The sequence below is a fragment of the Scyliorhinus torazame genome, chromosome 11 (genome assembly GCF_047496885.1).
Source record: "Scyliorhinus torazame isolate Kashiwa2021f chromosome 11, sScyTor2.1, whole genome shotgun sequence".
In the NCBI taxonomy this organism is placed as follows: Eukaryota; Metazoa; Chordata; class Chondrichthyes; order Carcharhiniformes; family Scyliorhinidae; genus Scyliorhinus; species Scyliorhinus torazame.
Window position 1 is genome coordinate 80,871,393 of NC_092717.1, and position 27,653 is coordinate 80,899,045.

The following is a 27,653-nucleotide window of genomic DNA, read 5'->3' on the forward strand; positions in this document are numbered from 1 at the left end:
AACATTTGTATCGTCTGTAGAAGCATTTATGAACCTTAAATTAATTTTTGCTGTCATCCCCTCTGTGAATTACCACCACAGAACCCTTCTGTCCCTTTCAGTATCCCTTCTAACTTTTCTCAAGCTGTAGAAGTTGTCCACTTCATACTTGTGACAATAAAAGATTATTATTATTATGACAATCCTAGCTATCTAAAAGTGATCTTTATTATTGTCACAAGTAGGCTTACATAACACTGCAATGAAGTTACTGTGAAAATCTCTCAGTCGCCACATTCCAGCGCCTGTTCGGGTAAGCAGAGGGATAATTCAGAATGTTCAATTCACCTAACAGCATGTCTGTCAGGACTTGTGGGAGGAAACTGGAGCACCCGGATGAAACCACACAGACAGGAGGAGAACATGCAGACTCCACACAAACAGTGACCCAAGCGGGAATTGAACCTGGGACCCTGGCGCTAACCACTGTGCTACCGTGCCGCCCACTTTTCCATTTTTCAGTTCTGCCAACTATCCACTTTTCGGAGCAAAGAAATCACCTATAACCTATAATAATCACCACAAAGGTGTCTGGCAAAATGTATTTCCATTCCGACTTCCTGCTTCTTTGTTCCAGCAGCCTCATGTTCTGAGAATATCTTTTTTTATTATTTTACCTTTTTATTGGATCACTGCTGAAGATTAGATCTCCTTGCCTTGGTTTTTTGAGGAAATTAATGAAGGAGGCTACCTGTGCCATCGCTAAAATCCTGCATGTTTTTTTTCTGTTTTCCCAGTAAATAGCCATAAAATTGAACTCGCTCAAGGTTGTTTTCTTGCCATTTCCTTTATAAGCCTCTTGATCTGCAGAGAGCTTCTGCTCAATAACTCTCCTGCTGGCAGGAAGTTTATTAAAAAAACTTGAATATATATCTGTTTTTCCTCAGTTTATAATGTTTCAGCTGCATCAGCCAAAGCACGTACATAATTTTTTTCTTTTAATGCAGTATCTTCTTTCATCTATATTATCACTTCTTCATTTGCTTTGTCTGTTGTTTCTTTTGACCCGATTCTTGGCCAATGTGTCATAGTGGCTGGAATTCTCCGGCTGTTGGGATTCTCTGCTTCCGTCGGCAGCACTTCCCCGCCCACTGGTTTCTACGCAACGTAGGGTAGCTTCGGTTGAAAATTCCATTGACAAGCTGCAGGAATAGAGAATCTTGCTGCCATCGAATGACGCGCTGCCAAGAAACACTCGGCTGGGGACCGGAGAATCCAGCCCAATACAAATTTTACCAACTTAAGGTTATTCTCAGTAAAGTTGAATGGTTGAGGATACTATTCACCCAGATAGCTTTCAGTAGTCATCGTAATTAAGAATTAAGCTGATCAATTAGAATCAGACAAATCGTTTTTTGAATAATGTTTAAAAACAAACTAAAATAGGCGCTACTGGGTTTTGGGGATAGGGTGGCGGTATGGGCTTAAGTAGGGTGCTCTTTCCAAAGGCCGGTGCAGACTCGGCGGGCCGAATGGCCTCCTTCCACACTGTAAATTCTATTACCTTAAGTGTTATCAGTTGAATGGCTGTGGATACTATTCACCCAGCTCACTTTCTGTAGCCATAGTAATGAATGATTGAAAAATTAAACAGACCAATTAGAATCAGACAACTCATTTTTGTTTTTAAAAAACAAGCTAAAATGGCACAAAGATGTAAATAATGTCAAAATATACATGCATTGTAAAATTTCAAAAATACAATAGGTAATTTACTCTGTATGCATCTATTTTAACAAAGCCAATGTTCTAATATGTTTCAGGATGAAACCGTATAAATAGTTGATTATGACTTAGTGTATGGTCTGCAGTTAACTGTGGAACAGTTTTGAATGTGATTGAGAAAGATATAACTTGCAAATTACAAGTCCGAGATACATTCAACAGTTCTTACAGGAGATACAAATGATATTCAGTAACTTAAGAATGCTGTAAATTTTTGATGCACAGATTTAAAGCAAATATTCTTGAATTCTTCACTACATTTCTGAGTTTCAGTGAGGCCATGCCATGATGAAGTGCTCAAGACTTCAACAGTCATGCAAGGAAAATGTATTCAATGAGCATTTTGAAAGTGCCCTTAGGAATTTAACTTAATATGATCTATAAGTTTGAAAAATAAACTATTAGTTCTGTTTATTATTGAGAGCAATCTTGTGGTACAGTGGGTAGCATCTCTATCTCTGAGCCAGCAGAGAAAGTTCATTCATAATGTGGCCAAATAGGTTGATTATCAACTTATAAATTCATCCAATATGCCGAAGGCAGGTTATGAGAACAGGCAAATCTCCTGATCAGCCACACTGATCAGGATATTCACTCATACTTGATGTGAAGCAGCGTCCCTCAAGCTATAGCCTCTGGCAACAGGCTAGCCACCTGTTCCAGGAATAAATAGCCATGGGAACAGATTTTTCTGCTTTCTGTGCCACAAGGCACTGGGAAGCTCTAAGTCTGTGACTTATTGGGGCTTTAAGATATTATGTTTGATTCAAAGAGATTATCTCCAAATGTAATGTAAAAGGTAGAAATTGTAAATGAGAAAATAATATTAATATTTATGAAGCACCCTGAATGTAGAACAGATTTCAAGATCGACATCCAAGATTTTGTGGGTATTATTATTCAGTTACTCAGTTTAGACTATTCAGTAGCTTGATAATCATAGATAAACTTAATTCAGATTGTTTCACCTAATATTGTCATTGGGGGATTTTAGAATATTACTGAAGGAACTTTAGCAGACTGACACAAGTATTAGATTCAACTTATTCACTAACTTTAGACCAAGACTCATTTATTATCAATGAAATTAAGGATAAACAGTTGGGGCAATGAAAGGTGGATGTTCAAATGCTAACTTCCCTGTATGCTTCCGACCAATCTTTATAGCTATTAATTGTGGCAATCCTGGGACACCGGCTAATGGGAAAGTGTTTCGCATTGATGGAACATCATATTCCAACTCTGTAACATATTCATGTCTGGAAGGATACTTGCTCTCTGGTTCAGCTACAAGACAGTGCACAGTAAACGGGACATGGTCAGGCAATGTACCCAATTGTACAAGTAAGTCAGTAATTGTTAAAATTTGCACTTTTGAGTAATAAGAAATAGTTTAATTCTTTGTGAAATTGCTTCAGGTCCGAGGCAACTCTAAGTTCAGACATGAATGCACTCTTTAATTTGTAACTTCATTTTAACTTGCCACTGACCCCAATAGTAACATTTAAGTCTATGACTGTTTCTTCAAGTTAAATTAAAAAATGGTAATATTGAATCCTTTATGCCCTCTTTGGCTGGGCCTCTTACATCAATGTCAGTAAAATATGTTGGAAATCTAGAAATCTGTGTCACACCTACGCCTTTATTGATCAACAATACGTCAACGAGTCACCTTGGGGCTATCTGAAAGCACAGTCACTTTTCTTACAATATAAGTCTAAAATAAGCTGACTCCACAATACATGGGGCGTGTTTAGCTTTTCAGAAGTCTAACAAAAATCATTTGCTCTGAGCCAATTTTCCTTGATTAAAAAAGCTTTTACCAAGCTTTCACATACCTCAATGGAATTCTCTCAGTTTAATTTTACTCTCATTATGATGACGTTATTAAGTGGGCAATTCTCTTTGGTTATGACAAATGGAGTGTTAAACTAACAAATTTGTATTTGTTTCAGTGTTTTAATTCTCTTGCTTTCACATCATGATGTAAAATCTGATCTTTCACAGTAATCATCTGTGGAGATCCAGGTGTATCGGCTAATGGGATAAGACTCGGGGATGATTTTACAGTCGGAAAAAATATCACACATATGTGCCAGCCAGGGTACACAATGGGCTCTGAAGTCTCCAGGGTCTGTTCCTGCAACAGCAATGGCACATGGAGTGGCTCAGTGCCATCATGTAACGGTGAGGATATTATGCCAGAGGCAGCAATTATTTGACAATGATTATTAAGTTCCAGATGAAAATGTACTTTAAAAAATGATTTGATCACAGTACCATTGTCAAATGTAATGACCTCAAATGATGAAACCTTTGTCGGGATTTTTAAATGGGTTGGGATTGGGATTGGAGGTGGGCAGGCGCACAATTTGGCAGTGCCAGCTTCCACACCAGTTTGCCACCACGATCCCCACCCCGAGTCAGTTTCAATGAGGATGGCTCAGGAATGGAGCCAATCATTGGCAATCATGGGACCTATTGAGGGTCATGTCCAAGCCAACGTAATGGGCTCATGCCAGAGAGGTGGCACAGACATTTTCAGATTAAGTGAGGGACACCTCGCTTGATCTCTGATAGTGCTCCCACTCCCTGGCCTTTCATTATTTGAAGCATTGAAGATTGTATTGGGTGTGCCTAAAGTGCATCATGCAGGGTCAGGACACTGAACTAGTACTCATTTCTGGCTGCCAAACCTTGATTGATAATCCAACCCTTTGAAAGTATATGTGTAAATTTCCACAATCATTAGAAATACATTAGGTTGAAGTTTTGTGAACTGATAATGAATCAATCTCAACAGATATCTATTTTGATTGCGATTATGCTCATGGAAACAACATTACTTGAGACATCCGGTAACAATAACAATTATTCTGCTATTTTATCCAATATTAGGTATCTGTGACATGTTTTTATGTTGAAATAATTGACTGCTCTTGAGATGCATTTCAAAATAAAATATTTACATTCATTAATTCAGTTCCATTTGCAGGAAAAGCCAAGTTAGGTTTTAAATAGCGTGGCATGTGTAAATAAAACCTAATGTACCTAATGCAATTCACTTTTATTACAGCTGTGGTATGTTTAGCACCACCACAGATTTCAAATGGAAAAATGGAAGGAACAAACTTTGATTGGGGATCAAGCATCAGTTACAGCTGTTCTCCAGGTTATGAGTTGTCCTTTCCAGCAATTCTGAGCTGTGTGGGAAATGGGACATGGATGGGAGAAGTGCCTCAGTGTTTGCGTAAGTAGACAATAGATTATCAGTGCGAATGATAAATGTTGCACATAATAATCTGCTGGTGCATATATTTTATCCATGGTTATTAAAACGTCAAAGGAAAATAAGGCAATGCAAATTGTATACACTTTGAAGTACCAAAGATTTTTTCCTATGACTTGATGAGGTAATTTCTGTTTTATTTGTACCTGTTTGAAATATAAATCAATTGTATTGAAAAAGCAAAACATTTGCCCATTGCTCTCTTTTCAGTGATAACATAAACTCTTAGAGACAGCAGCTTGCCTTGTAGGACTTATGGCACCAATCTTCTTTAATGCAGTCTTTTCCTTTTATAGAAATGCTCCAAATTTATCTACCTTAGTGAATACATACATTGTTCTATTTATAGGAAGCATTCTTAATCTATGCTGTGTTGTAAATTGATGTTTATGTGTAATTAAGGATTCTTCTGATAAATCCAGGCGGGTTCACAGCTCATTCTAAATGAACCTATTTCATGATTGAGAGATAATATGTTTTTGCTTCGAAATGTAATTTGTATGATGATCAGCCATGATGCTTCTGCTTATAAGTGTAATAAAAATCATATGATGTATTACTTCAATTGATGATGCTTATCACAGTCAAAACATTGCTTCGTTTATAAGAAATTGGCTACTGAGGGGATTATAATCATAGAACGTTAAAGCTTAAGGTGATCGCAGAATCATAAATCACTCAAAACCAGGAGCAGGTCTTACGATTTTCAAAGTGATAAATTCAGTGAAATGAGTGGACAACTAAAGAAAATAGATAGGGAGATTATTCAACACTTCTGCAGAAGACAAATCGAACACCTTCAATCATGAACATGCAGAAAACTTGATTCTAGATTAATTAATGAAAAATGTAAAGTGACAAATAGAGGAAAAAATGGTCTCTGCATCATTCGTTGGGATGAAAACAAGAAAATGCAAAAACACTGCAAAATTAATAGTAGAAGAGATCTAGGGAAAAGTATGGCAGCTGCCTAAAAGTGAACGAGGAAAAAAAAATCTTCCAGTATCTTTGGGCCTATTGAGGACCCAGAATGAAACCCTCCTGTGGAAGACATGATGAAAGGGGTTAAAAGTTATTGGGGGTAGTCAGGAATGTGGAGTTGAGGTTACAATCAGATCAGCCATGATCTTATTGAATGGCAGAGCAGGCTCGAGTGGCCTACCCCTGCTCTTAATTTGAATGTTTGTATAAATTTATGAAAGTATTATATGAGTAGTTTGCCTCTGTCCTCGCAAAGGAAATGGATGATACAAATGTTACACTAAAAGAGGAGAAGGAAGCTATGGATAGTATAGCAAAAGATAGAGAAGATTTACTGAAAGGATTTACTAAAAGGATTAACATTGCTGCAAGTTGACATGTCACCTGGTCTAGATGGAATGTATCCTCTGTTGTTGATAGAAACAAAGGTAGCAAGATGGTGAGGAAGTCACGAGAAACTATTATCAGGGATTATCAGGAACTTTATGTTAAGTTTCATTTGGAAAGGTATGGTTAATCAAGGAGAACCGGCATGGATTTGATTAAAGTTGAAGAGATACCTAGGAAGGAAGGAAGATGGTTGTTGTTGTTGTTGGAGGTCCATTTTAGCCTCAGGACATCCCTGCAAGAATGCTTGAGGCTGGTGTCCTAGGCCCAGCCATCTTCAGCTGCTTCATCACTTACTTTTCCTCCAGCATGAGGTCGAAAGGGAAAATATTTGCAGATGATTGCACAGTGTGCACTATCATTTTCAATTCCTCAGCCCCCGAAGGAATCTGTGCCCACATGCAGCAAGACTTGGACAACATTCAGGCTTGGGCTGATAAGTATCAAGAATCATTTAAGCCATACGAGTGCCAGCCAATGCCCATCTTCAACAAGAGAGAAGCTAACTATCTCTGATTGATATTCAATAACATTACCATCACTGAACCCCTATTATAAGCTTCCTAGAGGTTACCATTGACCAGAAACTACAATCCAACCATCCATCACCATGGCACCAAGAGCGATTCAGAGGAATAAATTCCCACCTGTCTCCCGAAAGCTTGTCCACCAACTGCAAGGCGCAAGTCAGGAGCGTGATTCAATAATCTCCACTGAGCGCAGTTCCTACAACACTTGAGAAGCTCGACACCAACCAGGACAAAGCAGTCCACTTGAATGGCACCACATCTATCACCTGAAACATTTACTCCCTCAACCACTGGCACCCAATGGCAGCAGTGTGTATCATCTACAGGATCTCACCAAGATTCCTTCGATAGCACCTACCAAACATGCTATTTCTACCACCTAGAAGGAAAAGACAGAGCCTACATGGGAACACCGCCACCTGCAAATTCCCCTCTAATCACACATGTTCCTGATTTGGACCTATGTCCTGTTCACTGTCACTGAGTTAAAATTCTGGAACTCTCTTCCAGAAAGCACTGTGGGTGTACCTACACCACAAGGACTGCAGTGTTCCACGATGGCAGCTCACCACCACAACGACAATTTGAGATGGACGATAAATGTTGGCCTTGACAGCAACTCTCTCATCCAATGAATGAATGATGGTTGGAAATTAATGCCTCTCTCGTTTGGAAGCATTTAATCGGGCAGGGGTGTTGCCTGATGGGGAGTTCACACTTCCCGCCTTGGGCCAATTAAGTCTGGGGAAGGAAGGCTCATGGCCGACCTTTCTGCTAGGCACTAATTGAGCCACTTATGTCATGATATTCAAACACACACATCATGATAGACACACCAACAGACAAATCAGAACACACAACACCACAACCAATGACAGAAAGATATAAAAGCACAGACACGACCCCCGGTGGTCAGTATTAGCTGCAGAGGAGGACCAGGACAGATCTACTACACGACACACTCAGGGAGACAGCACGTGCAGAGTATCCAGAACGAACTGTATTATGAGTTAAAATAAAATAGAGTTGTACCACATACAACTGTGTTGGCTCATCTGTGCACCAGAGCACCCAACACCACAACTTATGTAGGAAATTAAGGCACACTTAAAGGCCTCATCCCATTGCTGCTGGAATTTAACCAACCATGGATGGGGAGAGAGAGACATCATGTGGGGAGTTAGAAAATCAAGTGGGAGAGGGTTGGTGAGAGATCTCATTCAAAGACGCCCAGCACTCAAGGGATTTGGAAAGGGTAGGGATGACCCCCCCCCCCCCCCCTCCCATCCTCCCCTGTCCTACAAACCCCTTCCTGCAATCCCGATCTATGTCTCAGTCACCTTTGGCCTGTGATCCCACATTGATCTTGGGCCTCTGTGGGGGTGCATTGCCAATAGTTGACATCACTCTCAGTGGAACAACTGATGAGAATGGGCAGTCACTGGCCTTTGGCCAGTTAAGTGTCCGACAGGCACCTGAGTACAGTGTCCCTTCCTCAATGGAGGCCACGTGGGGCTGCTGTCAGTTTTCTAGCTGGCAGCTAGAGTCACAAACATTAAATTGTACCTGATGTCCGCCTCAGTTATTTGAATGATTTAATAAGGTAACAAAATAGGTTGATCAAGGGAGTGCAGTTGATATTTTATAAATGGACTTTTTGAAGACATTCAATAAAGTGTCACACAGGAGACTTAGTAAAAAGATGTAAGACCATGGTACTAACAAGAAAGTGACAGCATGGATAAAAGAATTGTCCCAGTGACGGGATGCCCAGTGACAAGTGGACAGATTTTTATCATACTGGAAGGTAATTTGTAGTGGTATCCCCAAAACTCAGTTTAGTATCCAATACTCTTTTCAATTTTTAAAAACAACTTAAACTCAGCCAAAGGGAACATTGAGTTTGGAAATAATATTCATATATATATTCCCTTCAGCGCAGACGGAAGCCACTCGACCCATAGGGCCTGCACCGACTCTCCGAAAGAGCATCCTAAACCAAGCTCTTACCCTATTCCTGCAACCCAGTGACTACACTAAAACTGTATATCCCTGGACACGAAGGGACAATTTACAATAGCAATCCACCTAGCCTGCACATTTTTGGACTGTGGGAGGAAACTGGAGCACCTGGAGGAAACTGCAGACACGGGGAGAAAGTGCAAACTCCACACACACACCGTGACCCAAGGCTGGAATTGAATCCGGGTCCCTGGTGCTGTGAGGCAGCAGTGCAAACCACTGTGGCACTGCAAAGTAATAGATGAGAATGATATATATCAGATGATGATACAGGCAGAAGACGAGCATACAGAATTCATTGTGGAGAAGTGTGAAGTGATGCACTTTGGGATGAAAGACACTACATTATAAGCAGCATAATTTTGAAAAATATGCATGAACATCGAGACCTTCTTGTCCATATACACATATCCTTAAATGTTGTATTATCTGTCCAATTCAGAGACTTCAACCAGCTCCTTAATTAAAGTTTACCCAGATGTCTTTATTTATGAGTAGAATACGGATATGGATATAATGCAACACACTTTATTAAATATAGTTAACCCTTAAATTACCCACTAAACATACAAGAAACACCCAGGATTCGACTATACCACTTGTAAATGTAGTTTGGTAAATTGTAGATCCGATCTCCGAGTCCCTCTGGTTCCTCTTTGCAAAGGTGATTCTCCTGGCTGTTGCTTGCTTGCTTCCTTCTGGACTGGTCAGGGTCACCTCACACACCGAGTCTTTGCTTTGAATCTTTGCTTCAAGTCCGTTTCTTCTGCTTGTCTTCTGCTTCTTCTGCCTCTTTTGCTTGGTCTGCTTGCTCTTTTGCTTCTCCGCTTGCTCTGCTTGCTCTTTTGCTTTATCCGCTTGCTCTGCTCCTTCTGCCTCTGGTGTCTCTGAGATGCCTACTTTTATCCCCCCTCCACTCACTTTTCCAGAAAATGTTCTGGCCTCTGGCCAATGAGGTCTTGGGAGGGGGGTCCCAGCAGCCAATGGTCCGGTTGATGACTGTTTAACAGGCCACCTGAGCCCACCCCAGATGTCCCATTTCTGATGGTATGGGCTGCACATGATCTGTTTCCATATTGGGCAACAGTAGATATTCTCGGTGACGGAAAGTCTGTCTCGATCTGGGCTACGAGCAACAGACTTCCTGAGGTTTGACTGCAGTATGATTTTAAAATGACCACAATATATAACTGTAAATTGATAAGGTGATTGAAAAAGCATGTGGGCTACTTTGGCTTATAAATATTGGAATAGAATATAAAGGCAAATAGATGTGTGAACTTTATAAATCTCTATTAGTCCTCAGCTGGAGTATTGTGGACGACACTGGGCACCACACTGTATCAGAAATGCCAAAGACATTAACACCATGAAAAAGGGCATTGAAAACGTTTACTAGGACATTAGCAGGGATGAGAGTCTTCAGAACAAGGAACAGTTAGAAATGTTAGGACTGTTCTACATCAGAAAGAAAAGATTAGGAAGTGACCTAAGAGAGATTTTCAAGATGATAAGAGGCTTTGATAGAGTAAAATTAGGGTTAAAAATGTTACCCTCTGGTGAGTAGGTCAATAGCTAGAGGTCATAGATTTAAAATTATTGGACAAAGATCTCGGACATAGATGTGGAGAATTTATTTCTTCCCTCTGTCATTGGGATCTGAATGCTCCACCTGACAGTTGAAACTCCTTCCATAACTAATTTTAAAAGGAAGTTGTAAAGGTCCTTCTGGGTGAAGAGCTTTACAGGGTTACAGACAGAATGCACAGATGTGGAACCAAATGATTTTTTTCAAAGAATCAACACCGGCACGAAGGGCTGAAAGAACTCTTTCCTCACTGCCAGTGTCTGTGATTCTCCCGGCTGGGTTTTGTCATAATATACACCAGTATATCGTGGTGCAGACACACACTGATGGACACACAGTGGGACCAATCAACACATACAACACCGCAGCCAATCACCAGTGAGAGCACACGCATTATAAAGACAGGGGGCATCAGAGTTCCCACTCATTCGAGCTGCAGCTAGCTAGGAGGACAGAGCTCACAGCCTGCAGCACAGATATTTACCATGTGCTGACTGCATCGACTGGTTAGGACAAGGCAAAGGTCTTTAGTTAAAGCTAGTATCGTGTTAACCCACAGTGAGAGTATGTTAAACAGTTAATGATTCAATAAAATAGTGTTGCACTATTTCAAGTGTTGGTGACCTGTATGTGTTCCACGGATCCAGAACACCCAACACAACATGATACCAGGGGTTGAGGGATATTAGCACTTCTTAGACCTACCTGAAAGTGATCTGCCTTCCGCCAGCATTCCGTCATCCTGCAACATGGACAACATCAGCCCGCCGCCGCCACTCTGCGCCGCCGGCAACCTAGGGGCCAACTGGAAGATATTCAAACAACGCTTCCAGCTCTTCCTTGAGGCCACAGACAGGGAGGATGCCTCGGATACCAGGAAGATTGCTCTCCTCCTATCCACAGCCGGGGACCACGCCAGCCACATTTTCAGTTCTCACCTTTGCGGATGATGAAGATAAAACGAAGTTCAAGACGGTCTTCCTCAAGTTTGACACTCACTGCAGCGTAGAGGTGAATAAAAGTTTTGAGTGCTACGTGTTCCAACAGCGTTTGCAGGGTAAGGATGAACTTTTCCAATCCTTTATCACGCACCTCCGCATCCTTGCGCAGTCTTGCAGCTACGGGCCCATCTCCGACTCCATGATATGCGACCAGATCATTTTCGGTGTTCATTCGGAGACCCTACGACAGCAGCTCCTCAAAGTAAAGCAGCTCACCCTAGCGACCGGAATTGAGACCTGTGTCCTGCACGAAAACGCCACGAGTCGGTATTCCCACATCCAAGCAGCTGAAACGGCGTGGCAAGGTTCCCACGAGGCAGAACGGGTCCAAGCAATTGAGCAACTCCAGGGCCTCAGCCTGGATGAGGGCGGCCATTTTGCACGCTTTTCGCGGACTCCCGCGCTTGTGCGCACCAAACGAGGGGATGGCGACGTCGAGGAACGTAATGCGCAGGCGCGCACCACGCACGACCGCACCGCGCATGGGCGGTGGCACAGCGAACGTGCTGACTCTACGGCGTGTGGCAACTGTGGCTCCGCCCATTTAAAACGGCAATGCCCTGCCAAATCTCAACAATGCCTAAGATGTGGCAGACGTGGCCACTATGCCGCCTTCTGGCGAGAAGCTCAGCCTGCCAATTCATAGCGCTTCAGCCAGCCTCGCAGGAATGTCCGGGCAATTCAACCCACGGTCACCGAGTCCGATGCGGACCTCCCACACAGCAGTGACACCGAGGACCCGAAGGCGCCTTTTCGAGTCGGTATTATGACAAAAAACAGGGTGTCCCTGAAGCAAAGACACCTGCCGCTGTTGGTATACAGCATCGATCCAGACTATGAGTGGTGCGCCACCCTGACGGTCAACCGGTCCCAAATACGATTCCGCCTGGACACTGGTGCCTCCGCCAAACTCATTGCGCGGTCTGACTTCCAAAGCCTTTGTGTCAAACCAGCCATCCTTTCATCAACCTGCCAGCTATTGGATTACAATGGCAATGCGATTGCTGCCAGTGGCTCGTGCCAACTTGAAGTTACGCACAGGTCACGCAAAGCCATCCTTCCTTTTGAAATTGTGGGCTCCTCGAAAGCCTCCCTGCTTGGCGCGTAGGCATGCAAGCTGTTGAACTTAGTTCAGAGAGTTCACTCTCTCTCTCCTGATGACTCGTCTGCCTTTCAGGACACTGACTTCAGGGCGCAACTCAACGCCATCATCAACCAGCACCACGACGCCTTCGACGGCATGGGAACGCTCCCATATACCTACAAGATCTTATTGAAACAGAATGCCACGCCTGTGGTGCACGCACCTCGCAGGTTCCCAGCACCCTTTAAGAACTCAAGCAGCAGCTGCAGGACCTCCAGGACCAAGGAGTGATTTCCAGAGTCACGGAACGAACCGACTGGTCAGTTCCATGGTATGTGTAAAAAAGCCTTCCGGCGAATTGAGAATTTGCATTGATCCCAAGGATCTAAATCGCAATATCATGAGGGAGCATTATCCAATTCCCAAGCGCGAAGAAATCACATGCGAGATGGCTCGTGCCAAGCTCTTCACCGAACTCGACGCCTCAAAAGGATTCTGGCAAATCCAGGTCGACAAATACCCCCTTTGGCAGATATTGTTACAACAGGATGCCATTTGGGATCATATCTGCTTCAGAAGTGTTCCATAGGATTATGGAACAAATGATGGAAGGCATTGAAGGTGTCCGCGTCTATGTCAACGACATAATTATTTGGTCCACCACCCCGCAGGAGCATGTCAGTCGCCTCCAGCGCATATTCAAACGCATACGTGAGCATGGCCTACGCCTCAACAGAGCCAAATGCTCTTTTGGTCAGACAGAACTGAAGTTTCTCGGGGACCACATCTCCCAGTTGGGTGTTCGGCCGGATGCGGACAAGGTGGCTGCTATCACAGCCATGAAAACGCCAGAGGACAAGAAGGCGGTCCTCCGATTTCTGGGCATGGTCAACTTTTTAGGGAAGTTCATCTCTAACCTCGCCTCTCATACCACAGCTCTCAGGAGCCTGGTTTCAAAGGCGACAGACTTCCAATGGCTCCCTGCCCACGAGCGTGAATGGAGAGAACTCAAAACCAAACTCACCACGGCCCCGGTCTTAGCTTTCTTTGATTCAGCAAAAGAGACCAAAATTTCGACCAATGCCAGCCAATCTGGCATTGGGGCAGTGCTCCTGCAACACGATGTGGCCTTATCATGGGCCCCCGTTACATATGAGTCATGCGCCATGACCCCCATGGAGCAGCGCTACACGCAGATAGAAAAGGAGTGCCTGGGCCTTCTGACCGGTGTGGTTAAATTTCACGATTATGTGTACGGACTTCCTCAATTCACCGCCGAGACCAACCATCGCCTGCTGGTCAATATAATACAAAAAGACTTGAACGACATGACGCCTCACCTCCAGCGTATTCTTCTCAAGCTCCGGCGATATGACTTTCAGCTGGTATACACACCAGGCAAAGACCTCATCATTGCTGATGCTCTCTCCAGGGCAGTCAACACTCCATGTGACCCAGCGGGATTCGTCTGCCAGGTTGACGCCCATGTGGCCTTCGTGGCCTCCAATCTACCTGCCACGGATGAACGCCTCGTCCAAATTCGGCGCGAGACGGCGGCTGACCCCTTCCTACAGCGTGTCATGCGCCACCAAACAGACGGGTGGGTCAAGGGCCAATGCCCTCAGTTCTATAATGTCAGAGATGATCTGGCGGTAGTAGACGGGGTTCTTCTGAAACTGGACGCATTGTCATCCCGCATAGCATGCGCCAGCTCGTCCTGGAACAGCTACACGAGGGCTATCTTGGCGTGGAAAAGTGCCGCCGACGGGCCCCGAGAGGCAGTGTACTGGCCCGGCATTAGTGAAGACATAGCCAACACAGTGCTCAACTGCCCTACTTGTCAGCGCTTCCAGCCGGCCCAACCACGTGAGACCCTGCAGCCCCATGAGTTGGTCACGTCACCTTGGACCGTGGTGACCATCGACCTGTTCCACGCGCTGGGTAGAGACTATGTCCTGATCGTGGACTGCTTTTCAAATTACCCGGAGGTGATGCGGGTGCACGATATCACATCGTCCGCAATCATCCGCGCCTATAAGGACACCTTTGCTCGTCACAGCATTCCACTCACAGTTATGTCGGACAATGGCCCCGCTTCGCAAGCCAGGAATGGTCCAACTTTGCCAGGCGGTACAATTTTGCACATGTGACATCCAGTCCCCTGTACCCCCAATCCAACGGCAAAGCGGAGAAGGGCGTCAACATATTCAATTGGCTCCTCTGCAAGGCTGCCGATGCTGGGTCCGATTTCTACCTCGCCCTGCTGGCCTATCGCTCCGCCCCACTGTCCACTGGCCTGTCACCAACCCAATTGCTCATGGGTCGTACCCTGAGGACGACGGTGCTGTCCATTCATGTCCAAGACCTCGACCACGTTCCGGTCCTTCGCCGGATGCAGCTGTCTCATGCATAGCACAAGGCGGCTCATGACTCCCGTGCAGCTGATCTCCCTGCTCTGGCTCCAGATGACAACGTCCGCATCCATCTTCCGGATGGTGGCTGGTCTGCAACCGCTGTTGACCTTTGGCAGGTGGCCCCCCGCTCATTCCTGGTTCGTCTACCGGATGGCTCCATTCTGCGCCGCAATCGATGCGCCTTTCGTCTCATTCCACGCTCGCTATGTGATCCTCCACTGTCGCCTCGCCCTCCTGCTGACCCTGCCATGGACTATGCAGAGATCCCGGTCACTCTGCATCCTCCTCACTCTGACGCAGTCCAGACCGCGGCTCCTGACCCACCCTTGAGGCGGTCAACCAGAATTCGGCGCCCACCTCAGAGACTTAATTTGTGAACTTTGTGGACTTATAGACTTCCTGAATTGTTCTGTTCTTCCGTTTGATCGTTTACATGGTTTGTATGTAGTGTTCATCTCGTTATTCTTATTGCACACTGTTTTTCTGCACCAGGCACCTTCCCATGTAAATAGCTTAGTTCTCATGTACATAGTCCCGTAAATATATCTTTCGCACACATGTAGTCAGGGACATTCTCACCATACACTATTTATTGCCACACGTGTACATTATTTTATAAAAGGGGGATGTCATAATATACACCAGTATATCATGGTGCAGACACACACTGATGGACACACGGTGGGACCAATCAACACACACAACACCGCAGCCAATCACCAGTTAGAGCACGCGCACTATAAAGACAGGGGGCATCAGAGTTCCCGCTCATTCGAGCTGCAGCTAGATGGTAGGACAGAGCTCACAGCCTGCAGCACAGATATTCACCATGTGCTGAGTGCATCGACTGGCAAAGTCTGACAAGGCAAAGGTCTTTAGTTAAAGCTAGTATCGTGTTAACCCACAGTGAGAGTATGCTAAACAGTTAATGATTCAATAAAATAGTGTTGCACTATTTCAAGTGTTGGTGACCTGTATGTGTTCCACGGATCCAGAGCGCCCAACACAACAGGTATTATATCCTGGAAGCAGGACTTCCATTGCCCCGCAGAAGTATCATATCCAGCGTGATTATATTGGGTCAGGAACCTGATGTCATCACGCTGGCACACAATAATATGGTGGGCAGGTGAGCTCCAAAATCAGCAACCTACCATCCATTTTGAAATTGGTAATTCATAGCCGATTAAACTTGTTAGCAGTCCAAATGACTGCAATAATGCATTCTCAATGCGATAATACACACATGTAACATGCCCGTTGAGAGCTTGATTCTTTTCAGGATCTCTGTAAAGTGTAGATATAAAGGCGAGAGGTGACAGTAACAAAGGAAGGTAAGAATTATGAGCAGAAATAGGCAATTCAGTAAATAATTTCATGAGGAAATCTTTGCTGAATTTCTGAACATAGTCAGGGCTATGCATCATTACAGTGTCTGACTGGGGGAATTAGCTCAAATGGTAAAGCGCTCGCTTTGTATGTGAGAAGTAGTGGGTCAATGCCCGCACTCTCCACTTTGATTGGGGCGGCACAGGGGCACAGTGGTTAGCACTGCTGCCTCACAGCTCCAGGCTCCCGGGTTCAATTGCAGCCTCAGGTGTCTGTCTATGTGGAGTTTGCACTTTCTCCCCGTGTCTGTGTGGATTTCCTCCGGGTGCTCTGGTTTCCTCCGACAGTCCAAAGATGCACAGGTTAGGTGGATTGGCTATGTTAAATTGCTCCTTAGTGTCCAAAGGCTAGGTGGGGTTATTGGGTTACGGGGAGGTATGGGCTTAAGTAGGGAGCTCTTTCCAAGGGTCGGTGCACACTTGATGGGCCAATTGGCTTCCTTCTGCATTGTAAATTCTATGATTCTATGAAAGTCATTGATACTGTAATTCTTCATCACTAAACCGCAGGTGCTGAGAATGGTATCCCCTGTGGGAATTGTGTATTCTTTGACGGATGCCTCCACCAGTAAGAATATGAGAAGGAGGAGAGGGAGAAGGCCAACAGACCAGGGGCTGACGTCACATGATGTGGAGGAAGAAGAAAAACCTGCTGATGGGCAAGGGGTTGCTGAGTGCAGACTTCAGCAGGCATAGGGATGCAGGCAGAGACCATACCCTGCCAATCACACTTATAGGGTGCAAATCTCGGTGCAAATGACGGAATGTCAGCATTTTTGCTGCCGACTTCACCTTTTGCAAGCAGTCATATTCCTGTGTAACATGCTTGGCCCTGAGAAAGCATCTAGTTGTGTGACATTAGAAGTCACAATGGCGCTGTGCTTCCTTTGGTTCATTTCAGGCCGCCTGTGGAGATCTGAGTGAGGATCACCCTGCCTGCAGCATACCGTTGCACAAAGATTTTCACAGATGCCTTGTTTTGCCATGCCAGTAATTCATTGCCTTAACTGAAAAGAGCCAGATACTTTGCAGCACCGACTGGTTTCCCACCGACTGGTTTCCCACGGGTGCAAAAGGTCTTCTGTTGCACTCCTGTTGCTATCAAGGCGCCAGTCGGGCAGCCAGGGGTGTTAATAAACCAAAAGGGGTACCACCCAATTAATGTCTGGGTAGTGTGCAGGTGCGTGCGAGGTACCCGGGGAACAGCCACGTCTCTTGTATCCTCAGGCACTCACAGGTGCCAGGGTTGTTTTTGGGCCCAGAGTTAGTGGAAGGATGGCTACTTGGTGATAAAGGTTGCCTTCGGAAGAAGTGGCTGATGACACCTGTTTGAATTGCGAGGACAGAACCTGAGCACCTGATTCCCAACACCCCACAATGGCATCAGCTGCTGCCCTTCCTGCTTTCCTGAGAGGGAGCTGGATGTCACACCAGTCTCCCCTGTTCCCATATTGCCCTGGCTCTGGATCTCAGAGCTTAGAGGCAAAGCGATGGACTGCAGGTCAGAAGTCATACCAATCCACAATTTGCCAGGTTTGTCCCTCCTTGACAATCACCAGTCTGTCAATGGAGGAAGCCATGTGTTCTGTTGAGCGAGTCATTGTCGCTCTCATGGTCTGGAAAGACTCCTTGAAAATCCAGCCCAGATTCTCTGGCATCTCTGCCATATTGCTAGGTACCTAATGCTGAACGTGCAGCATCTGCTGCCTTACGGGTGACTCCACAGGCTCGTCATCATACTTTAGCTCAGCATCTCAGTTACTTCCAGCACGGAGTGTCAGGGACTTGCACCACATCTGCGGTAGCCAATTGTGCGGCGGTGATGTGCTTCCTCCAGTTTGCTGGACAAGGATGTGACTCTACACTCACTGAGGCTTCCTCTTCCTCTGCAAAATGGGACTTTCATGGCTAACAGCAGCAGAAGCCCATGTTACACCTGTGTAGGGAACAAAAGTAAGGATTGTTAGGGCCAACTTCAACCTTCAAAGTGAGCGAGCAGATTCAAGCTTCCTCATTGTAAGCAATGGAACAATTGTGAGGTGTTACTCGCTGTTTGCATTTTGCACTTTTGAACATAGTCACACGTTCCTCAAAAATGTGGGCCTTCAAAGTCACATACTATCAATGCCTCATTCCTAAATAGCAAACCAACTATCATGTTCACTCTCCTCCCCAGCCCTAGAAACACTTTTGTTTCAATTATGAAGATGATCCCTTGCAATCTCACCACCCCAGGGCCTTTTTCCTAGCTCACCTTGACCAATGGCTTGGCTCTATTCTTTGGCAATCAACTGCAGCAATACCTCTTAAATGGGAGTTATTATGTCCAGGTGTGTAAACCGCCTCTGATACTGCTTCTCTCCAAGGCATTGTGGGCTGCTTCTTCTGAAATTAAAGACATATATTGTAATGATGGTGGTTCTCTTGTTGAATCATTCCTTCGCATGTACAAACAATCCAAACTCTATTTGCAGCATTATAGCTCCCATCGGAATACAGAGTAGCATGTAATCATCATGCCACTGCACAAATTTGGGTAGCGTACAAGACAATCCCCTAATGGAACCATCACACAACCTTTCATGTACATGTATCTCCAGAATGCTGACACATTCACCCTTGCAGACCTTGAAGGTCAATCGGACATTTGCAGCACTAAGTTCAGCTTTGCTGGGCAACACCAAAGTTGCTTACCTCCACTGCGGCCTGCATACAGGCTGCTTTGGTCAGGCTGGGAGGTCTCCTCTTATAGTCAGCAGGCTTTAGGATCTTCCGGCTGGCATTTAGAGTCAGGAGGACGGTTTGTAGTGAGTCATCATTAAACTTTGGGGCCTTGAACTTTAATTCTCCCCATTGCCTGGCTCCCTTCTCCTGGCCATCTGTGGAGAAAGACAAAGCGAGTTAAAAGCCTGTTGTTCACTATCTCCATAAATACTTTACATTCATCAGGAGAATGAGCCAACTCCATTCCAGTGCTATTTCTTCCATGGCAAAGGTCCTGAAAGCTTTTAATCTCTCAGGACAGTAATCCTCTTGGAAAGTTCAAGTAAAATCACAATCACTGGCAGAATATTCAGATTCATTAAACAATGTTCCCTGGTGCAGCTGATACAGTCTTGTGCCAAGGGTTCCTTTAAATGAGTGCCTGTGACCTCCTACTAGATCATGGTGTACAACATCTGTGCCTCGATGTCCCGCCTTCATTAGCTGATTGGGCATGCAACCTACAAATACTTCATTCCCAAATAGTGTTGACATTGGACAGCTTTTTGCTACTCTGATTGTTTTGTCTTTCTGTATCCTGATTGCCTATTTGATTAGCAGGCTCAGATTGGATGATCAGGAATGTCCAGGGACACACTTGGTTTGAATATTTTTTCATGTGCACGGACAGTGGAGCATAATCAAACAGAAATCATTCATTTTATTGAAGTGTATCAGCTCAGAAAAGAAAATGCCTCTGAAGGGCAAGGCAAATTTGAAGTGAAATAATGAGGTTTAATGGTGTTGGTAGTAATTGTTGGTAGGTGTGTGGATGTGAGAGAGACGGTGGCCCAGATTTCTGCTCCCAGGGTCAGGTCTGGAATTCTTGGCTCCGCGAATTTGACCTTTAAAAATCACTGCCCGGATGTTGGATTTTGTGCGAACAAGTCCGGCTTCACAGAGATCGAGGCTCCCTTTAAAAGGAGGAGCCTGATCGCAAAGTGACAGTTCAGAACACCCAAACCTCAACATCGGCAGAACCGAGGCTTCAATGCCCGCTCCCACCCACCATTCTTGCCGGTACCAGCCCCCTCTCCCCCACTCAAAGTCAATGAATCCCATGGAATGAATGCTGAATTGCCCTGAGACAGGCCAGTGAGGAAAGTTGGAAGACATTGACAACCATTAATAGGCATGTAATGACCAGAGGAGAGGGTACTTGTAGATACAAAACAGACTAATGTGTTTCCAATATTCAAAAAGAATAGAAAACAGGCACACACAGTTTTAGAAATGATTGTCACAAATACGTTTTGTGATCCATCCAGACAACAGTAAGCTAGTTAACAAAAGTATTCAAAAAAGATTGCCTTGCTGTCTCAAATTCTTTAAGGAATTGTCAATCTAAATGTACTGTGGTCAAACTTATGTGATTTAACTCAGTTTCTAAAATATTCTTAGCAGCTTCCACATAAAGCAGTATAAAGTATGCTTAAAGATTCAGAGAATGAATCAGAAACTGGCTGTAGAGTAGAAAATAATGAGTCCATGTTGGAGGATTTATCTCGGGTGAAAGGTAACACTGAACAGGATTTTCGAGGACTAGGAGCTGGAATGGGAACTATTGTCTCTAATTTACGTAAGTGATCTCGCTTCAGAAACTCATTTCAAAAGGGAGAAATTTGCTGACGATATGAAACAGGGATGCTGGTGGGGGTGGGGGAATAGTGTGTGAAAAGAAGCAGCAGCTCAAAAATCACAGAATGAAATGGACAATGTATTTATATACAAAAATACAAGTATGCGAGTTAGGAGCAAGAGTAGACACTCGGCTCCTTGTGCCTGCTCCATCATTCTGATCTGATTGTGGCGTGAACTCAACTTTTCTATCCACCTCTTATGTCCCTTGACTCTCATGTCATTCAGGACACTATCTAACTCAGCCTCAAAAGTATTGAATAACCCTGCCTCCTCACTCTCTGGGAAAGAGAATTCCATTCTCTGTACCTCCATCTTCTTACCACCATTTGACAAAGTCTGACCATAGAACTCCATCACAACCTGCTTACATTCATTAATATGAAAGAAATAACATAGATTACATAGAACATACAGTGCAGAAGGAGGCCATTCGGCCCATCGAGTCCACACCAACCCACTTAAGCCCTCACTTCCACCCTATCCCCATAACCCAATAACCTCTCCTAAACGTTTTGGATACTAAGGGCAATTTAGCATGGCCAAACCATGCTAACCTGCATGTCTTTGGATTGTGGGAGGAAACCCACGCAGACACGGGGAGAACATGCAGACCCCGTGCAGACAGTGACCCAGCGGGGAATCGAACCTGGGGCCCTGGCGCTGTGAAGCCACAATGCTATCCACTGCTACCGTGCTTCCTGTTAGTTTCCCCCTTATCCATATGGCTTGTTACTTCCAAAACAAACTCTAATAAATTGGTCAAACACAATTTCCCTTTCACAAAACGATGTTGACTCTGTCTAATTGCACTGAGATTTTCTAAGTGTCCTGCTATATCCTTCACAATAGGTTCCAGCATATTTCCCAGGAAAGATGTTAATTTGGCGGGCTTGCAGTCTTTGTCTCCCTTCTTTGTTGAATAGAGGAATTGCATCTGCTATTTTCCCATCTGATAGGACCTTCACAGAATCTAGGGAAATTTTGAAAATTAAAACCAATGCATCTATTATCGCAGCAGTTAGTCCTTTTAAGATCGGAGGATGAAGTCCATTGGGAACTGGGGACTTGTCATCATTTAGTTCGAATACATTTTGCAGTAGTTTTTCCCTGGCACTTGTAACTGTTTTAAGTTCCTCCCTCCCTTTCACCTTTTGATGTACACTTATTTCTGGGATGTTATTTGTAACTTTTACAGTGAAGACCGGTGCAAAATATTTGTTCAGTTCACCTGCCGTTTCCTTGGGCGAGATTCTCCGAACCCCCCGCCGGGTCGCTGAATCACCGGGGGCTGGCGTGAATCCCGCCCACGCCGGTTGCCGAATTCTCCGGCACCGGATATTCAGCGGGGGCGGGAATCGCGCCGTGCCGGTTGGCGGCCTCCCCCCCCGCAATTCTCCGGCCCGGATGGGCCGAAGTCCCACCACTAAAATGCCTGTCCCGCCGGCGTAGATTAAGCCACCTACCTTACCGGCGGGACAAGGCGGCGCAGGCGGGCTCCGGGGTCCTCGGGGGGGGGGGGGGGGGGAGGGGGGGGCGCGGGGCGATCTGGCCCCGGGGGGTGCCCCCAAGGTGGACAGGCCCGCGATCGGGGCCCACCGATCCGTGGGCGGGCCTGTGCCGTGGGGGCACTCTTTTCCTTCGCCTTCGCCACGGTCTCCACCATGGTGGAGGCGGAAGAGACTCCCTCCACTGCGCATGCGCGGGAATGCTGTCAGCGGCCGCTAACGCTCCCACGCATGCGCCGCCCGGAGATGTCAGTTCCACGCCAGCTGGCGAGGCACCAAAGGCCTTTTCCGCCAGCTGGCGGGGCGGAAATTCGTCCGGCGCGGGCCTAGCTTCTTAAGGTTGGGGCTCGGCCCCCCAAGGTGCGAAGCATTCCGCACCTTTGGGGCGGCGCGATGCCCGACTGATTTGCGCCGTTTTGGGCGCCAGTCGGCGGACATCGCGCCGATACCGGAGAATTTTGCCCCTTATCTTTCATTATTCATTCCCCAGAACCACTCTGAATAGGATACTTCTATTGTTCTGTTATATGTACTATTTTCCTTTTTTAAATATCACTATAAACTCTTACTATCTGTTTTTACATTTCTAACTAGCTTTCTATCATACTCTAATTTCCACTTCCTTATTATCTTTTTTGATTTCGTTGCTTTTTATATTCCATCCAATCATATAACCTGTTACTAATCTTCTCAGAATTATAAACTTTTCTTCAATTTAATACTATCTTTAACTTTCTTAGTTAGCCACGGATGGTATATCCTTCTCCGAGATTCTTTCATTGTCACTGTAATGTATCCTTGTTGAGTGTTATGAAATACCTCCTTGAACATCTGCCATTGCTTTTTTCCTGATCTATGTGTTAACCTAACTTCTCAGTTCACTTTAACCAGCTCTGTCTTCATACGCTCATAATTTCCCTTTTATAGCTTCGAAAGACTAGTTTTAGACCCACTCTTCTCTCCCTGAAACTGAATTTCAATTATGTTATGATCACTGCTACCTAGGAGCGCCTTTACACAAAGATCATGAATTAAACCTCGCATTGCACATTGCCAGATTTAGAATAGCCTGCTCTCTAGATTGGATAGCATGTGCTGCTCTAAGGAACTGTCTTGAAAATGCTTTATGAACTCATCTCCCAGGTGACCTTTGCTAATCTGATTCATTCAGTCCACATGCAGATTAAAACCATCCATGACTTTCACCATACTTTTCTCACAAACCCTCATTATTTCTTCCTGTATACTCCCTCGTACAGTGTGGTTACTGTTTTGAAGACCATAAACCACTCCTACAAGTGACTTCCTACCTTTGCACTTTTTAAAAATCTCTATCCAATCTGATTCTACATCTTGATCTTTAGTGATTCTCGCTGGCGCTATGAGTAAACCTGATGTGACTGCGTGGCACTTTAAAATGTTTTTTTACCAGAGGCGCCAAGGTGGCGCAGTGGTTAGCACTGCTGCCTCACGGCGCCGAGGACCCAGGTTCGATCCCGGCCCTGGGTCACTCTCCATGTGGACTTTGCACATTTTCCCCATGTCTGCATGGGTCTCATCCCCACAACCCAAAGATATTTAGGGTAGGCGGACTGGCCACGCTAAGTTGCCCCTTAATTGGAAAAAAAAAGAATTGGGTACTCTGAAGTTATTTATTTTTAAAAATTAAAACATTTTTTTTTAACCAAGTTCAGGGTATTCATGCCATTCCATGACACATGGCACATAGTAATTTTTTAAAAGAGAATTGGGTTTTTGCTGAGAGAGGCGGTGCCTAATCTTCTCCGAGAAGGGTGCCAAATGTCAGAATGCTGCTTCAGCTCCACCCAAATCGCTGGCAAGGTCCCCCACTTCAGGGCCTCCTTCTCAGACCCCACTTCAGCGCACCCATATTCCCCCCCACACTCCCTCCCATGCAACTCTTCAGCCCTCCCCCTCTATCTCACCGCTCCATCCCCCCTTTCAGGCCCCCCACTTGACAATATGAACCTGGCATCTTGCACTCTGGGGGGTGGCAATGGGGTGAGTAACCTCCTTATACTTGCCTTCAAGGTGCCAAAGTTATTCCGTCATGGGAGATGGGGCTCGACAGGGCTTGCGCTGGGCTGGAGAGTGTCAGATGGGAGGCCTTTCTTGATATGGGGGTCTTTTGGCTAGTCTTCCCATCTGCAGCCTTCAAACGCTTTAAACTGTATGTCCGCATGCCAAGTTCAAAGATCTGTGAGATAAAGTTAATTGTATACCCCTACAACTGCACTTCCCAGAAACTCTTCAGAACAAAGTGGCAGTCTTCTTTTTAAAACTGTGGCTAGAAACACACCTTTTCCTCAGAGTTAATGGACCCCATGACGAGCTACATGACAAACAACATTAATCCTTCCTTTAATACTACCTGGACCTGTCAATCAAAAGGCTTTCAAAAGGCAATGATCTGTGAAATTGAATGTAAATAAAGCAGTTCAAAGCCTTTAGGCTTCTACACACACACACACACACACACACACAGGCTTGGAAAAGATAAAGAGCAATGTAATTGACAGTGAAAAATCAACTTCAAAGGTTTCCACCATATTAAAGGGAATACCCTCACAGATCTTTGAACTTGACATGCTGACAGACAGATTAAAGGGTTTAAGGCAGCATATGGGAGACTTTTACTCTCTTCTCAAGAGATGTTTAGTTTTGACATGCTGACAGATAGTTTAAAGGCTGCAGATGGAAAGACCAGCCAAATGATCCCCATTCCATGAAAGACCCCCGACCTGAGCCACTGCAGCCCAGCACAAGCCCCTCTACACCCCACCTCCCATGAAGAACTCCGCAGGATGGACCAATCGGACATTCTTCACCTGAACTGTGTTGATATCAGTGTTCTGGCAAGTCATATAACTAGGGCAGTAGAGAGGGCTTTAAACTAAATTATGGGGGCAACGGACCAAGTGTGGAAAGCTGTTTAAAGAAAGAAGATAAGAGAGCAAGGTAACAACAAGAGAAGTAAGAATCAGAACATGTCAGGAAGGAACAGAGTATACAAACCTAAAACCCGATAAAACCAAAGATTGAAAAAATAGTAAAAAGACAGTTAGGCTCTGTATCTGAATGCATGTAGCATTTGGAACAAAACAGATGAATTGACAGCCCAATTAAAAATTTATATGTATGATCTGATAGCATTTATAGAGACATGGCTGTAAGATGACAAGGGCTGGAACCTGAATATACAGGAGTATGAGACATTTCAAAGGAAGATTATAAAAGGTTGAGAAGTAGCTCTGTTAATGGGGTACCTGAAACCTTGGTGCACGATATGACTTAAAGGTATCTACTCAACCACTCAACTTGAAAAATTAAGAAAGAAAGAACAATGACTAAGGAAGGGAGGTCGGGAACATTTCCAGTGCCCGAGGCCAGCATATGTGCAGGAGGTGTCTCCAGCTACAGCACCTGGAAGCGCGGGTTTCAGAGCTGGAGAGCTGCTGGGGACACTGAAGAGCATCCGTGGGGCAGAGTGTGTCGTGGATAGTACATATAGAGAGGTGGTCACACTGCAGGCTCAGACTCCACAGGCAGGAAGGGAATGGGTGACCACCAGGTAGAGCAAGAGAGCTGGGCAGGCAGTGCAGGAATCTTCTGTGGCCATTCCCCTGCAAGGTATACCGTTTTGGATACTGTTGAGGGGAATGACCTCTCAGGGGAAAGCAGCAACAGTAAAATTTGTTGCACCACGGTTGGCTCTGCTGAAGAGTGGAGGAATAAAAAACGTGAGAATGAAATAGTTACAGTGGATTCGATTATAAGGGGGTAGGCATTTTTGTGACCGCAAACGAGACTCCAGGATGGTGTGTTGCCTCCCTGGTGCAAGGACCAAGGATGTCTCAGGGCGGTTACAGAACATTCTGGAGGGGGAGGGTGAACAGTCAGTGGTCGCCGTGCACATTGGTACCAACAACATGGTAAAAAAGGGATGAGGTCCTAAAGCAGAACATAGGGAGTTAGGAAGAAAGTTGGGAAGTCAGACCTCAAAGGTAGTGATCTCAGGTTTTCCACCAGTGCCACGTGCTAGTCAGAGTAGAAATAGTAGGATGTATTGGATGAATACGTGGCTGAAGAGATTCTGTGAAGGGGAGGGTTTCAGATTCCTGAGGCATTGAGACCGACCGGTCCTGGGGAGGTGGGACCTGTACAAGCTGGACGGGTTACACCTGGGAAGGACCGGGGACTGATGTCCTGGGGGGGTTACTTGCTAGAGCATTTGAAGAGGGTTTAAACTAATATGTCAGGGGGTTGGGAACCTATGTAAGGGTTCAGAGCAAGGGGAATCTAGAACAATAGAAAAAGACCGCAAGGAGAATAAGAAAAGTGATAGGCAGAGAAATCTAGGGCCTGTATCATATAATAACACTAAAAAAAATAGTATGGAAGGGACAGAGTACATTAAAAGGACTCGCCATAGGTTTTGTACCTGAATGCGTGGAGCATTCAATATAAAATGGATGAATGAGTTGCACAGATAGCTGTAAAGGGATATGATATAGTTGGGATTACGGAGACATGGTGACCAAGGATGGGAACTAAACATTTTTGGGGAAGGAAAGACAGAAAGGAAAAGTTGGTTGAGTTACAGTGTTGATCAAAGAATATTTTTTTTCAATACTGAGGAAAGATATTAGTACAGATGATGTGGAATCTGTCTGGGTGGACATTTGTAGGGATGGTATACAGATTACAAAACTGCAGTGATAATGTTGGGAATAGCGTTCAACAGGAAATCAGAGATGTATGTGATAAAGGAACATCTGTGATTATGGGTGACTTTAATCTGCACATAGATTGGGTGACTCAAATTAGTCACAGTACAATAGAGGAGGAATTTCGGGAGAGTATACGGGATGGTTTTCTGGACCAGTATGTTGAGGGACCAACAAGGAAACGGGTCATCTTGGACTGTTTGTTGTGCAATGAGAAATGATTAGTTGGCAATCTAGTTGTGAGAGAACCCTTGGGGATGAGTGACCATAATATGGTAGAATTCTTTTTCAAGGTGAATAGTCAGGGAGTTGATTTTGTGACCAAGGTCCTGAACCTCAATAAAGGTACTATGGTTACATGAGGCATGAGCTGGCAATGACGGACTGGGAAACGTTATTTAGCTGGGAACATAAATACTGACTAAAAGTTTCTACATGTACGTAAAGAGAAAAAAAATTATAAAAACTAATGTAGGCCCCTTACAGTCAGAAACAGGGGAATTCATAACAGGGAACAAAGAAATGGCTGAGGAATTAAATTCATATTT

The 27,653-nt window shown here is 44.9% G+C and overlaps 1 protein-coding gene across 2 annotated transcripts in view; it reads left to right on the forward strand.

Annotated features, from left to right (window-relative positions):
- csmd3b (CUB and Sushi multiple domains 3b) overlaps positions 1–27,653 on the forward strand; it is a 2,718,576-nt gene that overhangs the window by 2,613,825 nt on the left and 77,098 nt on the right. For both annotated transcript variants that reach the window (XM_072467431.1, XM_072467430.1), the window contains 3 exons: positions 2,932–3,108; positions 3,772–3,951; positions 4,841–5,014. In XM_072467431.1, the coding sequence (XP_072323532.1) occupies positions 2,932–3,108; positions 3,772–3,951; positions 4,841–5,014 (531 nt within the window). The remainder of the gene's footprint in view (positions 1–2,931; positions 3,109–3,771; positions 3,952–4,840; positions 5,015–27,653) is intronic.